The following is a 17,968-nucleotide window of genomic DNA, read 5'->3' on the forward strand; positions in this document are numbered from 1 at the left end:
GGCGACCTCTAAGGGCGTTGTTGGTGGAGCACAGGGCACGTCAGAGTGTTGGATGCCGGGGGCGACGTCCCTAGGTAACTGCAGTCCTCGAAGGGTCGGTTGCTATAGATGGTGCTGACCTCTGGAGGTGCGCTTCACCACCTACGATATTTGGGTGGTCCATTCCTGATCCTCTCATAACAGTGTGGTTCTCTCCCCTGCATGGTTGGCGGTCTGGTGGTGCGGTGCCTTCAGGTCCGTTGGTTTGCAGGCACGTATGGTCGAATGTCTATCTCAATTTTCGTTGCCTTGGCAACTGGTGACGGACTTTGTGCCCTTTTGTATCTGATTTTTGCATAGTTTCTCCTAGACCGAGCAACTATCTTCTTTTTTATGAAATGCAAGAACACCATGCCCCTCTCAAGGTGTTACTCCATTTTTTTTAGAAAATTCTCCAAATTGAACTAGAATCATGGATTTTTGTTTAGCTATTCAAAATAGAAAAATGACAAAATTGCCCATCTCGCGCAGGTGCAGGCGCCGCCGCCGCCGCCTGATCTCCTCCCTCCGGCCACCTCAGGCCCAGCCAAGCACAGATCCGGGACCCTCTCGGCGTCCTCTCTCCATCCATCCCGAAGTCCGGTGCCGTCTTCGCCGGCCCTCTCCCCGCGGAGGAGTTCGAGTCCGGCCCTCCCCCTCTTCCTGTCCCGCTCCCGTGCGGCCGCGCCGGGCTGCACCAGGGCGCCCCTGTGGGCTCGAGCAGGTCCCCCTGCGCCTCCCTCTCCTCTCGGCGCAGCCGAAGGCGTCCCCGGGCAAAGCCCTGGCGGCGCGGCGGCGGCGGGACCCCTCGGTCGCCGTTCTCGACAGCGGGGGCGGCGCTGCTCCGCTGCTCCAGGTGGTGATGCTGCTCGGCTCGGCCGGACTTGGTGCTCAGTCGGGTGCTACTCGACGGGCTCGCTTCGGCGTGGGCTGGCGCGGCTCCGGCGGTGGGTGGGCGCGGCCAAGCGCGGACCTGGTGTGGCGATGTGCGGTGCCACGGTCCCCGCGTGATGGTGGTGCTCGGCCCGGCAGCGTCTTGGTGGTGCTCCGGCAGCTCCTGGTGCTGTGGATCCGGCGGATGGCGGGGGGCGGCAGCTCCGGGCGTGCGTGGCTGGCTCTGGCCGGCCCTGGGTTCTCCGGATCTGGCTGCTTCGTTGCGGCGAGATGCTGTTTGGTGGTCCGGTCGGGCTTGGGCTCGGCACGCGGTGTGGCAGCGCCGGGTGAAAGCTCTGCCTCGGGCTTCTGGCCGGGGCCGGCGACGGCGACGCACTCGGGTGCCGCGCTCTTCTTAAAGACGTCGTCGAGGTGTGCTGTCTGCCCTGCTCGTGTCTTCGGTCGGTGAGACCAGTGGTGTGGTGGTGGCTTCTGCTTGGTCATGGCGCGATGGCTTCGTGGGAGGTGTGCGGGTCAGCGGAGGTGCAGTGCGTGAGGATGTGGTGTTGGGCGGTGCTCCGGGCGAAGGCTTGCCAGGTTTCTAACGGCCGACGGTGTCGGCGTCCGCGGATGTCGTGTCACCTCCTTGGAGGCGCCGCCGTGGAGTCCACCCCCTGCACATCCTCGGTTCCAGCTCTTCGGGTGAAAGCCTAAGGCCCAGTCGGTCGGGCGACGGCGTCGGCATCGTCGCTTCCTCCTTTGGGGCGTCGCCTTGAAGAGCATTGGATCCCGTTTGCACTTTCCTTGGGCTGGACGCTCGCGACATTGTGGTCGGCGGCTGTCTGTCCGGCAATGTGGATGTTGCGCGACTTCTAGTGTGGCAACGATGGCGGCTTCGAGCGAAGTTGGGCGGCTGCTGAGCTTTGGTAGTCGGTCTCATCCGGCGTGTTCGAGGGGTTGTCGGGCCTCATTTGTCTTTCTGAAGTCGGAGCTGCAGAGGAGGTGCTTCCGCGGCGACGATGACACGAGACGGGTGGTCGGCTCCGGTGCCGGCTCGACGCAGGCCCAACGCTTTCCCCCTACAATGCTCGTAGACAGAGTCGGAGCTGCCTGGTCGTCGGCGTGTGCGGTGGACTGTTTGGCATCGACCGACGCAAGCCTCGACTTGTTCGTGGTTTTCTCTTTGACGGCGTGTGTGCGTTCTTGTGTGGGTTGTCAGGTCGCCCTGTGTGCCTTGTTTTTGCGGGCATGTTGACGGTATTCGCCCGGTTTTCTGTTAATTAACTGGGCACTTCTCTTCGATCTTTTTTAATGAATCGGGCTCTAAGGGACCGCGTTTCAAAAAAAAAAAATGGCATGGTGAAAAGAAAAACATGGAATACAAGTCGGTGAAGTTACATCGTGCGAGGGGAGGACCGTTTGACTAAGAGTTCTGCCTGACAGAAATAAGTAGTAGAGATTGCTAGCTGGATAAAATGACCCACACATCAGATTTTTAAGACGATTATGCCAGTAAGTTGCTTCATCTGGTTCGAGACCTGCCTGTGTGGCTTCGCTAAAGCCGCAGCAAATGGGCCAGCGCAATTTAGCCCGCGAGCGATTTTTTTATCTCTTCGGTTTTCTAGTCATTTTTCACCTGAAGAAACCGTTTGTTGTTTTAGGAGCTAGATATTTTTTAAACCTATTAATAGTAGTATTTTAGAAAATTCATCAGTATGTTTATTATAAAAATAGTTAATGTATATTAAAAAATGTTCAGTGTGTATTAAAAATGTTCATCATATAACTAAAAAAATATTTTATATCAAAAGTGTTAAATGTATATAAAAATGTTCATTGTATATTGAAAAACATTTAGTTGTATTTAAAAGTGTTCACTATATACTAAAATAGCTCAGTGTGTATTTAAAAAATATGTTTGTCATATATTGGAAAAAATCATATATTAAAGTATTCAATATATATATAATGTTAATGATAACATTATATATTAAAAATTCTTAGTATCTATTTAAAAAATGTCCACTGTATACTATAAAAGCTCAGTGTGTATTTTAAAAATGTTGGCTGTATATTGAAAAAACATTCACAGTATATTACTAAAACAATGAAAAAAGTAAAATTTGCAAGAAATCGAAAGAAAAACTAAAATCTGGAAAGAGAAAAAAAAGCAAATAAAAGACCCCAAATCAGAATAGCTGTTACCTGGGTCGGCCCATCTGAAGGAGTTTTCAGCGAAGCCTCAACTATATGATGCACGTGGACGTCATATAGGAGTGATCATCTGGTTCTATCGAAAGTCAACGACCAGAAGCAGCCATCAAACCAGAACAACGCTTCCACCTCGCCCACTCGTCGTGCTTCCTCCCCGGTGTGCCGCTCGTTCTCCCGACGTCGCCTCGCCGTGCTTCCTCCCAGAAACGCCGCCCGTATAGCTGGGCCCTAGGCAACCCAGGCCACGGCCCGGGACGTGTAAAAACATAGCAGCCCACTAGTTTGCCCTCTGCCTGGGCCCTGGCAGTCAGCCCACAAACTAAACGTCGATCTCTCTCTCTAAAGAAAAAAAGACTGAGCTGAAGGAGACACCTGCCCGACTGCCGCCGTCGTCCAGCCGGCCGCCGCCCGTCCGCCCGACAAGCCGGCTCGGCGCTCGTCCGGCGGCCGCACCCTCCCACTCATCCAGTAGCCGCGGCGCTGCCTTTATTCCAGGAGGGGCGCCCCTGCCGAGCGGTGAAACCCCACCCTGCCCAAATCCGTCGCCAAGCCACTGGCGTCCCCGATGGAGACATTTCCGCCGCCTCCGATTCCTCCGCTGCCCGCGAATGTCTCCTCCGCTCCGCCGCCGCCGCCGCCGCTTCTGCATCAGCAGGCCGGGTCTGCTCCTGCGCCGGCAACGCTCCTGGTGCGGCACCTCCCAGAGGCGATCACTCAGGACATGCTCGCCGGGCTCTTCTCCCGCTACGGCGCCACATCCTTTCGCCCATGCGGTGGAAAGTACTCACCTCCTCCCTGTCTGTCACTCCTGCTTTCTTTGGTTCTGCTCTACTGTTAACTCTTTTCATAAGTTGTGATTTACCTAGCAGAGTTCTTTATGTATACTATAATCTCAAAAGTTCTTTGGGTATACTGAGATTTGTCTGCTCGCCTAGGTAGCATATGGTATTTTTTTACTGAAACTATTTTCATCATGACATTGACAGGTTGAGGAACTGTGCGTTTGTGGATTTTAGGGACGAGATGGCGGCCAATCAGGCGCAGTCTCAGTTGAACAGGTTCATTTCCTCAAGCATACGTTCTGCTTGATTACTTGTAAATTTTCTTTGTTCGAGCCAGCTAATAATTATGGATTATCCCCACACGAGGTAGTTTTATATTGGTCTAATTGTTGATCAAATTTTAATTTGGAATTTGTGGGCACCTTATATCAAGAAGCAGGGAGTACAATAGTACATTGTATCTCTAATTGAAAAGCTGCCTTCTTTTTCCTGTTTCAATAAAATGCTTGTCTCTATGAGAAGTTAGTAGCTCAATTTACCACTACTGGATTTATGACCTTTATATACAGGCCGTTAACAGTGCAAGTGTTTATGGCCAATTTGCTTATATTATCCAATTGGAAGTAACGAAATCAATCTAGCAAACCACTTCCAAACTATGAAGTTTTATATCCTGACCGAGATGCAATTCTGACTTCTGAGACTCCATACTCCGTAGTTCTGCAATGTTTCATAGTTTTCCAACGAGATCAACCAAGTCTGATTCATGCTGGCAGTCCTAATCCTCCATCTTACTTGACAATGTGGATCATGCTCTTTATTTGTTTTTAGGTATGCATATCCACCACCAGATGGAAACATATTGAACAATATTGTCAACTCTCTCATTGCCGTTCCCCGATTTTACAATCAGGTTTATTAGAATTTCAGCCTCGTGAACTACTGATACAATTTGCAGGGCATTACTTTGGGCATTCAGCATGAGCAAATGTATTTGATTGATGTATTTCTGTAACAGGTGTTGCATTTGATGAACAAGATGAACCTTCCAGCTCCATTTCGGATGGCATTGCCTACTCCACCTCTACCATCACAAGGGCCTCTTCCTCCTCCCCCTCCACCACCGCAGCCTTCTATGACAGAGAAACTTCACTTGGCTGATTTGTCTAGTGATGAGTCTGAGATGGAGTCTTCTGATGTTCGTGCCACTTCTTGTGTTTGTATCTTTCAGTTTGTAGTATCTCTGCCAAAAGTTTATGCACAGTATATATATTACAGGAAGATGTTGATACAAGGGAAGTCAAGCGCGCAAAGCATGAAGCTATTGTTGGTCCTGCAGTTGATAGAAGTGTCGCTCATGAATCGGTCGGGGTGAAACCAGTTGCATTAGTTCCCAATGAGCTTCAAGTAATAAAAAAGAAAAACCCAGTACTGCAGGTGAAGCATTTTTCTCAAAACTCAAAAGTGAAGCATTCTTTCCCAGAACTCAAAAGTTGAATTACCTTTTCATTCTCTAATGCTATGGTTCTATGCAGATAAAAATTGTCCCTAAGGCTGCTTATAAGGAACTTGCTGATCGGAGTATTATCGACAAGGAATTGGCCTCTAGAGATGAACAACTTGAAGAAAAACATTTTGCCACACCTCAGGAAATAGAGAAAGAGAAATTACCGACGGAGGAGATTTTGTCCCTTCCCATGTTCAAGGTAGATGAATTCAGTATTTTGTGTCATTTGCAGAGACATTGTGATTACTTGTTGGTCAGCCTGAACATCTCGAGGTTTTAGTGATAATGATATTGCCTTTTAACTTCAAGATGATTATAACCAATGCACAGTATGTGTATTATCATCTGTTGTTCACTTTATTTTGTCCTTTGTATCTTGATGATGAGATGCTAATAATTGGCAGAACGATTCCTATTAGCAGATTTTAGATGTAGTTTCATAAGCTGGTGCTGCTAGGTGCTATGTAGTGGGGTCTATTATGTCACTATGACAATGATCAGAATAGAGATCATCATCCGCCCTTCTTTTTTTTACGAAAACAATGGGCAAATGCTGATTTTTCGCAAGTAAATATTACAAAATTTCCCTTCTGTTTATTGAATAACATAGTACAATCTTATTATGTTTTGATGCCTCACTGGCACATGCTTGTGTCTGTTTTGCAGAATTACACTCCAGGGAATCCTGCCAGTGTATTATATATTAAGAACTTGGCAAAGGATGTTGTTCATGATGACTTCTACTATGTCTTTGGTATGACCCAGGGAGGCTGAGTACCGCGTTTCTTGAAATGTTTATATAAGAATTCTGCACATTTTAGTGCCTTCTCATTTCCTCACATTGTTTCAAACTGCTCTTAACAGGATCTGTGTTTGAAAGCTTGGACGCTGCAAGATCTGGCTTAAGTATAAAGTTAATGCAGGTTAGATGTGTACACATGTTTTGCTTGTGCCATGATTATGATAAAAAGGGAACCTATTCATAAATTAATATCCAAAGTATGTTCCTTGCTCCTGCATCTGTGGATCATGGCAAACATTATCGAGAAAGCTGACATTTGTTTTTGGACCACATTAAAAAGTCTGCCACCATTTTGTTTCATTTTGCTAGTGCATCGTGCTGTTTCTGAAATTTTCTTATCTCGCTCCAGGAAGGTCGAATGCGGGGCCAAGCTTTTGTGACGTTTCCATCTCTTGAACATGCTCAACGCGCACTGGTTAGTGACTGCCGATTTTACCCATCAGTTTGTAGTATTGCACAAGAAAGCTAATGTATTGAAATACGGTAGAAACCCCATCAGCATACCCTCAGATCAAAAGCTGCTCACTGGACCCAGCACTAGCAGACTTTGTCTGCAGTAAAAAAGTTATTAAGACCAAAAGGGAAAACATCTTACGCAGTTTGTTGTCAAGAAATAAGTTCTTTACAATTGGAGTTTCTTCTTTAATTCCTTATTCAGTCCTTGAGAAGCAGGGGTGCTAAAGAATAACGCCATTTCTGATTTTGCAGAATTTAGCGCATGGTTATGCATTCAAAGGCAAGCCGATGATCATTCAGTTTGGTAGGAACCCTGGTGCTAGCAAAGCGTCCTAGGAGGTTGCATTCTTTCCGATTCTGATTTTCTGTAAAGCTGTTAGAGTTAGCAACCAAGATTGTGGGTATTTTGTGCTGGTGCCCATGAATTGTTAAATTCCATGTGGTATATAACGGCACTTATCTTGTTGCTAGAATTTTAGGTAAGCAACAGCATTGGTTACTTCGGTCGGTTACCATATCTGATGTACCGCATCTCTCCATGAGAACAAATTCTGTACCATTCTACGGGTTTTTTTCTTCAAATTATTTTTATATTTCATGAAATCTCAGATCAATAACACTGTGGGACGATTTGGAGGAGAGGGGGAAATGAGGATGAGAACAATTTGGAGCGCCCTTTATGGCCATAGAGGGTCGGATGACAACTCTGTTAGAGTGACCTTTTTGACAAATATCAAGGGTTGGAGTAGAGCCCAAATATTCAGGTCTGTACTTATCCTCATTTCCCCCTCTCCTCCAAATCTTCCTTGGCAAGACTCCTCCAACTGTCCAACACACGCGCAATCCTCAAACCCTAGCTCCTCCGATCCAAACACCTCCTGGTCCCTCGGTCCATCCACCATGGCATCGCCTGCCGGTGATGACAGCCACCTCTTCGCCGGTGTCCACATCCTCCTCATCGGTTTCGACTGCGTCTCCGTGTCCCAGGTGCGTGCGGCTTCGCCTCCCCGCCCTCCCACTTCGCCACGCGAACCTAACTCTTCCATCTTGGATACTAACTTCCGGTGGTGCGTTCCTGTAGTACCGGTCGAAGTTGGTGCAGAGCGGCGGCACCGACGCCATGCAATTTGGCGGCGGGTGGACCCACATCGTCGTGCGCGGCCTTGTCTACGTGAGTCTGGCTTTACGGATCTGCGCTCATCGATACTTTTGGTGCTTTCTTGCGGATATGGTACTGATATTGGCTCTGTGCAGGATGACCCGGTCTGCGCGGTGGCGCGGGCGCAAGGGAATAAGGTTGTCAGCGAGATGTGGGTGGATGATAGGTTGGATCAGGGTGTTCTTGCCGATGCTGATAAGGTCCGTTTCTGTGCTAATTGTCTACTTCTCCTATATTTGCGTACCATGCCACAAACTTTCTCAGTTGTTGCTACTCTTGTCGCAGTAATGTAGTTACTTTTGTGGTCACAGTTCTGCCACTGCTCGAGTTTCCTGAAGCAGTAATATTTGTTTCCTTTGCCAGGTTATTTATTGGCCAGCCAGAGATTTGAAGGGAATACCTGGTAGTGGCTCACTGCAGATTTGCTTGACGGGGTACCAAATGAAGGACCGCAAAGATATAATGGTAACTGCTTGCCATTTGTATCCTCATATCTCCTAGTCAAAACTCTGAAACATGGCAACCTTTAGTTAATTCTTCAAACATAACATATATACAAATGTGAAGTTTTGGTCACATTGTGCAGTGATTTTCTTTGACTTTCATGCAATCAGGGGAGAGATACTTTCCTTTTCTTTCTCTACAAGGAGAGATACATGCAATCAGGGGAGAGATACTTTCCTTTTTCTGGAGGGCCAAGATCGGAATTACGAGGAATTAGAACAAATGCACCTTATATTGTGGAATTTTATCAAAAAAACAAATACACCTTATATAAAGAAACGGAGGGAGTAGTTGAGTTATTGGATTTTGTGGTTTACTGGTTATATATATCTTGACTTATAATGTACTGTGTTCCTTTTCGTTCTTAATGCAGAAAATGGTATCTTTGATGGGTGCACAATTCTCCAAACCTTTGTTAGTACCCTCAGTCACTCATCTTGTTTGCTATAAATTTGAAGTTTTGTTGCTTTTAGCAGACAGTCAGTGCCATAATTATGCATGGATAGTTCATTTTCGTTTTGTTGTTTTTCCTTCCGCGGTTCTTCGTTGCTGTTTCTTTGTAGTAGTGAACATGCATTTGCAAGCGCTGACATATTTTTTTATTTCCTACTGTTATTGGTAGATTTTTGTTTTAGATGTGATGTTAGTTTTGTTGCCAAGAATTTAACTCTATGGACGAGTGGGAATCTTATACCCAAATTGACATTTTGGCGTCAGTGACATTTTTCCCTCATGTTTGTCATCACATTAGGATTTTGGTGAACTAGTTCGTGTATAGAAGTCGTATGATATCTTGAGTTTAAAACTTAAATGAGCAATAATTAAAAATAATCCCAGCAACTTGGCTTCACGTTTTAGGCTAGAGGGAACCAAGACTTAAAGTGGCAATGTTGAAGTAAGAATCTTTGATGTCATTTGGTGGTTGAACACATAGATGGCATCGCAGTGTGAGTCTTTGCTTTTCTTGTCTTTATGTGACCCATATAAAAAGTTATCTCATGATCATACAGCCTTTGGCATGAGTGATGTACCAAATGGGATGTGTTTTTGCTCCTGATCTTTTTCCCTTTTTCCAGTTTTGTTTTTTGGGCCTTTCTAGTTTGAACTGCTGGTTTCTGATAATACAAATCGGAGAGGAAATTCTCTTTATAGAAAGAGAGTGTTGGTGTACAGTGATGAACATATGAGAAGTTCTAATATGTGCGTGTATATGTCATGATGCTCTTTGCATAGTCTAGAAAGCCTCTGGTGAAAAATAGGCTTCTCGGTAACTTAAAATAATTCACAAGATGCCTATCGAATGTATGTTTCGGAAATTTCTATGTGCGTGTATATGTCATGATGCTCGAAAGTTTTTGTATATGCTCCTTAAATGCAACATCACAGTTCTTCAAATGAACTAGGTGAGAAGTACAAGTGTGCCGAAAGGTTGGGCATCAAGATTGTTAATCACCGTTGGTTGGAGGATTGGTATTACACAACAGCTTTTGTTTATAATATAAGCTCACATATTAAATATCATTATATTGCTGATTTTTCCTTTATTTTTATTCGGTTTTGCTAATTTACAGTCGGCTGTTTTGTAATTCGCTGACGTTTGAATTTCTGTCTGTTTGATCTCGCGTCGAGATTCGCGCTCGGTCCTGCTCTTTTGTGCTGGTTTTCGGGTCGCTTTTGTTTATCAGGCGCGGTTTTCTCCATCCGCCCGTTTTTCCTTGACCCGGCCGAACCGGTGGGCACTGTAGGTTTTTGTCCCTTTTGAATTTGGAGCGGGGTGTCGTTCCCCTTTCTCATTTGGATAAGGCAGAGGGAGTGAGAGCTCGAGCGGCGGCGGAGGGCGAGGCGATTCCCCGTGTTCATGGCGATTTGGAGTTCATCCGCCCTAGGATTTTGACGGCATCCTCTTCGTTCTCGTCGCCCGCGGCTGCGCTGGTTTGTTGCCCTGTCTTCTCGCGCTTTTGTGCTTGCTTTTCGTGGCCATGTAGTTCCAGATCTAGGTGATTTTTGGGTTCGCGGATCCGCGGGATGTGTATGTTTCTGGCGCGGTGTTCTCCATGCCCGTGATGTGTGTGTGTTTTGTGCGCGCGTGAATTTCTGATAGGAGCCTTCAGTGTGCCACACGTAGTCTTCATGCCCGAGGTGTGTGTGTTCCTGCAGATGTGGAGGAGCGCCCGCCTTAGGGTTCTAGTTGTTGATGTGTAGGTATGCGTAGAGGATAGTTTTTCCTGCAGATGTTGTGGAGGTATACGTAGTTGGTGTTAGTTTTCAGCTGCGGATCCCGTAGCTTGTGTCTGTAGTTCGAGTTGTGGCTAGAGCGCCTGAATTTTGTGATGTTTGTGTCGTTTTTGTCCGCTGTTGTTCATCTCGGTGGCTTACTGATCAACTCTATGTATTTTTTGTTCATTTTTGTTCTGCACTTTTCCTGAATTACATGCTTGTTTTTATGTATTTCCACCATGATATGAGTGTACATAATATCAAGGGTCTGCAGATTTATGTGCATGAAGTTCTGCTGTGCATTTTTCTCACCCTTTTTTAGTTCACATATATGCTCACTGTATTTTGTCCTGTAGAGGGTCACTGCTACCTTATGTGTCATGCCGTGGTCTTGTGTTTTTCTTGTGGATGCAGTCCAAATCCTGTGCCCTCCCCAGTTAGGTTGTTATTGTTGATGTGTATTTTTATGTGTCCTAGAGTTGATGTGGAAGTAGGCGTAGTAGGCATTTAAGTTTTAGTGGTGGATCCTATAGCTCCTGTCTCTGAATTCCGAGTTCTGGTTTGTAGCCACTGTAGGCCCTGAATTTTGGTCATCTTTGTAACGTTTTCTCGTCTCTTGCCCGTGGTTTCGTGGCCGTGTAGTCTCAGATCTAGGGGATTTTGTGGATCCGCAGAGTTTGTTTGCCATGGTGTTTGTAGTCTGCCGTGGTTGTGGCGTCGGAGGTTGCAGCGTGCCATGCGCAGTCCGCCGTGTCTTCCTTTTCCTGCTGTGGACGGAGGCCAAATTCCTCCTGGTTAGGATCCCATAGGACATTTTTTGGAGGCAGTGTTGTGGCTGTTTGATGTGGAGGTAGGCGTAGAACGCTAGATTTCCCTTGCTGTTGATGTGGAGGTAGGTGTGGTAGGGTTTAGTTTTGAGGGGTGGATCCAGTAGATGTTGAACTCTGAAGGATCGAGTTCAGTGATTTCGCGCTCAGCATAACCTTGTCATTGTTGATGTGGAGGTAGGTGTGGTAGGGTTTTGTTATACTGTAAATTAGTGTAACTGAGATTTTTTTCAGAGTTGGTCTACAGTTCCTATATAGAGCCTTTCTGCAGTTTTAAGTGTTTCAGTGTTTCTCGTTTTATAGCCTGAACCTTATCACTGTGTAAGCTTTTTCCCTCTAATTACCGTGGGGATAGCTTGTCTTTTTATCATTTTCCCCTACAGTCTCTTCATGTAGCTACCCTGTTGTGCATCACACAGTATTTTTCACCGGTAATTACTATGTAGTTTTGGGTGGTAGTTATACCATAAATTACATAGTAATTTGACCGATAATTTCTGTGAAATTATAGTGTAATCCTATCCCATGATTTACTGTCTAGTTCGACTGATGTTTACTCTGTAGTCCGATGCCCCCTTTTTACACAGTAATTTGACTGATTTTACTGTGTAATTTGTGTGGTAGTTACACTGTAATCATATTCCATTTACACTATAATCTGTCGCGATTTTGCACAGTATTTTTTACCCCATAATAACTGTGTAATTTGTATTCTAGTTACACTGTAATCTGATGCATTTTTGCACCGTAATTTCTCCCGTATTTTATTTGTGTAATTTGCATGCTAGTCACCCTATGATTTATGCATGAGTGGCCTCGCCGTTCACCCCTTTTTGTTGTGCAGCCCTACAGTCTTTGATGTTTTTGTTGAAATCTGAATGATCCCATGACTTCTGTTCATCTATTTTCTGAACCTTAGTAAGCAGTCGATGGATAAGTTTGTGCAGTCTTGATTTTTGTGAAACCTTTGTGGTGCTTTTTGACCACTCATGTGTGGTGGCTGATGCTTGATCTGCGAGTAAACTAGTCATATGTTTTTGGCAGCAGATGCTCTTGCTTGTGTGAATTACTACTTCAGAAGTTCTTTGGGAATTTGTCTGTCAATTTTGGTTCTGTTAATAACTCTGAGATTTTGTCTTCCTAGTTTGTTCAATATCACCATCACTGTTGTATCTAGTGGCGTGAGGCTTGTAAAATATCTATACATCACGTTTTCTGTTGAAGGTTGTTTTGTCGCGTGCATCCAATTCACAAGCCTGCTGCCTTTGCATTGTAATATGTTGCGCTTTTGCATTGTAACTGTGTAATTTGTATGCTAGTTACATTGTAATCTGATGCGTTTTTACACTGTAATTTCTCACGTATTTATTGTGTAATTTGTATGCTAGTCAGCCTGTAATTTCTCTTATGTATATTTTGAGGCCCATTTTTTCTCTCTATTGTTTTTCAGGTAGTATCTCAATGGGTAGACTGCGGAAAGTCTCTCGCAAGGATGTTCCCCTAGTTTCTTCAGTCGAGAGCGCTGATTCTTTGAGAGACCCTTATGTGCCTAATGATTTTGCTGATGATGGTTCTAATGCTATGTCTTTGGGAGTTATTATTTGTCTTCTTATCTTCTTTCCATTTTCATTTTCATTTTCTTTTATATTTTTATATTTTTTATTAATTTTTTTTATTGTTTTTTGATATTTTTTTCCTTTTGCAGGGTTGTTCTGGTGATGATGAAGAGTTTGATAAAACACTTTACAATTTCTATCTGAATAATGTAAGCCATTTTTTCATGTTTCTGGTGATGATGAAGAGTTTGATGTTTTTATTCCATATTTTTTCATATGTTGGTTTGATGATTTTATGTTTTTTGTTTCTTGATCAAAAAGTAAAGTACCTGAAGAGAAAATTATCATCTGCTGGCAGAAGGAATGTTGTAAGTCTTTTTTTCTCTTTCGTTAATCATTGGGTCATTTGTATGGTACCTACACTGTAAATTTACCCTATATGAACTGTAACCTAAATGCCCTTATTACTGAGTGATACTTAGTGTGAAATTTGTATGGTAGTTACACTGTAATCCTATAATCATTGTGTAATTTTGTATGATAGTTCCACTGTAATCCTATTCCTTTCTTACAGTGTAAATTTACCCATATCTACACTGTAATTCAAACGGGAAGTGGAAATTTACCCATATCTATACTGTAATTCGAATGCCCTTTTTTACAGTGTAAATTTACTCATAGTTACACAGTAATTTGACTGATAATTACCGTGTAATTTTGTATGGTAGTTACACTGTAATCCTGCACCTTTTTACAGTGTAAATTTACCCATACCTGCATTTTAATCTGATGCCTTTTTTTACTCAGTAATTTGACTGATAATTACTATGTAATTTGTATGGTAGTTACACTATAACCTTACACCTTTTTTACAATGTAATTTTACTCATATCTACACTATAATTCAAATGCCATTTTTTACACAGTAAGTTGACTGATAATTACTATGTATTTGGTATGGTAGTTACAATGTTAGTACACAATAGTTACAATGTAATTCCCCCGATGTAATTTTACCCATGTTTGTATTGTGTAATTTGACTGATAATTTTATGTGTAATTTGTATGGTAGTTTCACTGTAATCCTATTTTTCCATTTTCTGCAGTGTAATTTTCTCCATAATGTATACTGTAATCTGTTGCTATTTAAACTGTAATTTTACACTTAATTACTGGGTAATTTGATATGCTAGTCCCAATGTGATTTTACTCGTGTAATTTTACCCCCTTATGCATTTTGCTCGGTGTAACCTTATGCATTTGTACAGTGTAATCCTGTCAGGTGCTTTTGACGGGTCAAGGAAAGGACAATAGGGCGACTGGTTCAATCTTTTTGTCGCTGTTAGTTGCTTGACGGGTCACAAATACAGCCCGATCCGTTTTCTTCTGTAAAAACAGACATATAGCTGTCAACAGATTATTGGTTGGAAAATTTGAATGATAACCAATTACAAATCAGTCAATTGTTGAATAGACAGTCCCTTTTTATTTTACAGCTTAAAGTCATGGAAAATCCTACCAGAAGATGATTATAGCGAGAGGCAAGTAAATGTACATTTGCACGCTTCTTTCGATTTGTCTTTTCCACCTGTGTTGTATCCATGTTTTGATTAAATTGTCTCCCTATAGCGCTTACTAGCTGCGGTTGGCTAATCTATTACTGAGCATCCCAAAACCTAATCCTGGCTATTTGTTTCATTCAGTGGCTGGGAAGTAGGGATAGTGGAGGCGCAAGCCAAGGAACGCCTCAAGTTCCCGATTCCGGATCGCCTCAAGTTTGCAAATGGGAAGTATGCCGTGAATAAAGCGAAGAAGATAAGCAGCAAGGTGCTCGCCGCAGCCCTGGCGCTCCTAAACCGCGCCCATCCGGAGGTGGGCACCGACTTCTTGGCGTGCCATGATCTTCCTCCCGACACCCAGGACCAGACCGCCAAGTACGCCAAGGTCGCGAAAGCCTTTGTTGACTCGTGCTTTAGCAAGCTCGAAGCAGACGAAGCCTGATGAACAACTAAAGATGGGCCTTGTTTGTAGATACAGCCTGAACTTCTTTTGTTAGAATAAAGGTTATGAAATCTTCAGAGAAAACCAGTGAAAAGGAGTCAAAGGCCGTCACCTGTCGTAGCGTTCTGTCCCTGCCCCTGCCTTTCATCGGTGAAAATGTATCCCAGAAAGCTTTCAGAATTGACCTGGTCTCATTGCAATTGGGAGGCACAAAAAGTGGCGTAACTTATGGTTCAGATTCTCCTATGTATTGGGACGATGACCCTCGTAGTATTATCCTAGCTGATATTGTGGGCAATGTAATATTTGAATTAATTAAGTGGCTGAAGATTAAATGGCATTCCTAAAAGAACTTCTCTGGTGGATGGCGTCTCTTCTCGTTCTTTTGCTTCACCTACCAAGTTGATTTCTCAAAACCAACATATTTGTGACTAGGGTAATAGACGGATCCGGCTTGCCTGCTTCCTTCCCATGCTTCCATCCGTGCTCCCACCTCATCCTACGGTTGTCTTTTTTCCTCTTTTCTGTCTAATCTAATCATCCCCCCCTCCCCTGATTTTAAGGGGATGGGGCCAGGTTTTATTTTGTTCCAATCAAATCAAGCCACGTACGCGGAAGCACGGATGGGCACACGCCGGGGGAGCAGGCAAGTCTCGTCCATAATAGACAACCACCACTTGTACACAAAAATAGCATTCATAAAAACTTAAATAATATTTTCACAAAAAGTCTGGTCATAATTGTATAAACCAAAAGGTTTATGTCTATAAGCATAAGGTCCAAGGATACATGTAAAAGTTCTTTTCTCTTAATCTCTAGGATACACGGGTATTTCAAAAAAATCAGAATCGTCATTAAGATAACAAAAGATGTGTATGGTTAGATGATTTTCTAACATTTGATCAATGAACGGTAGGGATAGTGATCTTTTTTGTTTTTATTTTATTTTTTCATAGCCAATGCATGTCTTATATCTCTACTATTAAAGGGGATCGAACATCGTGATGGTTCAACCTCGTTCAATCCCCACCTCCCTTCCTACGACCACCTCCTTCTATCGATCGCCCCACGCCACCGATTTTCTTTCACGGTGTGTCCCACTTCCACCTCCGGTTTACAGGAAAAAACAACAAAACTAAACAGCCCTACCCACACACACGCCTCACGAAGTCACGATCCCCAACTGTCGCTAGACCAAGCCAACGTGCACCAGGTCAAGGCGTTACACGTGCGATCGGGAGGCGATCACGGCTGCTAGGTTTCGCTCATGGGGATGGTTTCTTGCTGGCGGCCGTAAGGATTACGACCGGCGTGATCCATTGGCTGGCCAGATCGTGTGTTGGTCGTCTCGCTCTTGCTTGGTTGTCGCACGGGGGCGACGGCGACGCACAAGATAATGCATCCCCTATGGAGGGTGTCCCGATCCTCATGAGATATGACACGGAGGAGGAGGATGCAGACCACTCGGCAAGGCTCGGAGGAGGAGGATGCAGGCCACGCAGTAAGGCTGGGACTGGGAGGGCTCATCTTGATGGAGAAGGAAGACCAAGGGATGCTCTTTGAGGACGAGCCAGGTGATCAATTCCAAAACCTTAGATGGATTGTTGCGGGCAAATGTATGTTCGTCGAGAAAACTCAACATCACGGAGCTGGAAAAAACCATGAAGAGTAGGATGGGTTTGGTCGAGGGGAAGCGGCGGTTTGTCGCTATTTGTACTTTTGTACAACTCATGATTCTTGAGTAAGGACTTTCAGCATGCTTGCAGCCCTGCTGCTCTGCCTGAACATGACCTGGAGTGCCGGCCTAGCGCTTATCATGCTCAACTTCATGGACGCCGCTCTAGCAACTCACAATTGTCCTTATTTGTTTCGCGCTGCACTTCTGCCTCTGGTTGTCGCACGTACAGGTTGCGGGCTGCGTGGAGGTGTGGCGGCAGCGATGACGAGGATTAACCATCCACGACGAGCACCGCTGCAGCTATTCCTGTTGTGCTCATAGCCTCACACGCTGTGGAGCCGGTCTGCCCTAGCCTTTCCGATCAGCATCCCCGTGCACCTCCACTTGGCTGATCCAATGCGGGCGACTGCCTGCCAATCCCGGTAGAGCTTCTCTCTACCCACCATGGCCAAGAGGTGGGCAAAATCCAATGACCGGGCCGGTAGGATGCATCTGTAAAGAACCTCATCATCTCATGAATACCAGATTTCCAAGTTCTCCTGGGTAGTTCAGGCAAAAAAATCTGAAATACTACTTCCAAATCGTCAAATGTTTCCATGATATGCTGAGTTAATTGTTGAATTTCCATGGAATTAGTATGACAAGTTTACAACGATTGGTATGTCCCTGTTTGAGGCATGGTTTGAGGTAGTGAGTTCGTGTTCTGCTTATCGTGCAGGCCTAGCGCTTATCATGTGTTGGGTTTCATAGTAATTTCAAAAAAATTCCTACGCACACGCAAGATCATGGTGATGCATAGCAACGAGAGGGGAGAGTGTGATCTACGTACCCCTGTAGATCGACAACGGAAGCGTTTGGTTGATGTAGTCGTACGTCTCCACGGCCCGACCGATCAAGCGCCGAAACTATGGCACCTCCGAGTTCTAGCACACGTTCAGCTCGATGACGATCCCCGGACTCCGATCCAGCAAAGTGTCGGGGAAGAGTTCCGTCAGCACGACGGCGTGGTGACGATCTTGATGCACTACCGTCGCAGGGCTTCGCCTAAGCACCGCTACAATATTATCGAGGACTATGGTGGAAGGGGGCACCGCACACGGCTAAGAATATGATCACGTGGATCAACTTGTGTGTCTAGGGGTGCCCCCTGCCCCCGTATATAAGGGAGCATGGGGAGGAGGCCGGCCGGCCCTATATGCGCGCCAAGGAGGAGTCCTCCTCCTAGTAGGGGTAGGACTCCTACTAGGAGGGGGAAGGAAGTGGGGAGGGAGAGGGAAAGGGGGGCGCCGCCCCCCTCTCCTAGTCCAATTCGGACCAGGGGGAGGAGGCGCGCGGCCCACCTTTGGCTGCCCCTCTCTCTTTCCACTAAGGCCC

The 17,968-nt window shown here is 45.2% G+C and overlaps 1 protein-coding gene across 1 annotated transcript; it reads left to right on the top strand.

Annotated features, from left to right (window-relative positions):
• Positions 1–3,485: 3,485 nt before the first annotated feature.
• On the top strand, positions 3,486–12,789 carry LOC119314996. Its single transcript, XM_037589670.1, has 14 exons — positions 3,486–3,885; positions 4,092–4,163; positions 4,719–4,800; positions 4,906–5,085; positions 5,166–5,324; positions 5,423–5,593; positions 6,061–6,148; positions 6,259–6,317; positions 6,546–6,611; positions 7,262–7,639; positions 7,734–7,823; positions 7,907–8,011; positions 8,175–8,276; positions 8,689–12,789. Exons 1-14 carry the CDS (start codon positions 3,671–3,673, stop codon positions 8,935–8,937), a joined length of 2,016 nt encoding a protein of 671 aa, XP_037445567.1. The 5' UTR covers positions 3,486–3,670; the 3' UTR covers positions 8,938–12,789.
• Positions 12,790–17,968: the final 5,179 nt, after the last annotated feature.

Source organism: Triticum dicoccoides, chromosome 6A (assembly GCF_002162155.2).
Source record: "Triticum dicoccoides isolate Atlit2015 ecotype Zavitan chromosome 6A, WEW_v2.0, whole genome shotgun sequence".
NCBI lineage: Eukaryota > Viridiplantae > Streptophyta > Magnoliopsida > Poales > Poaceae > Triticum > Triticum dicoccoides.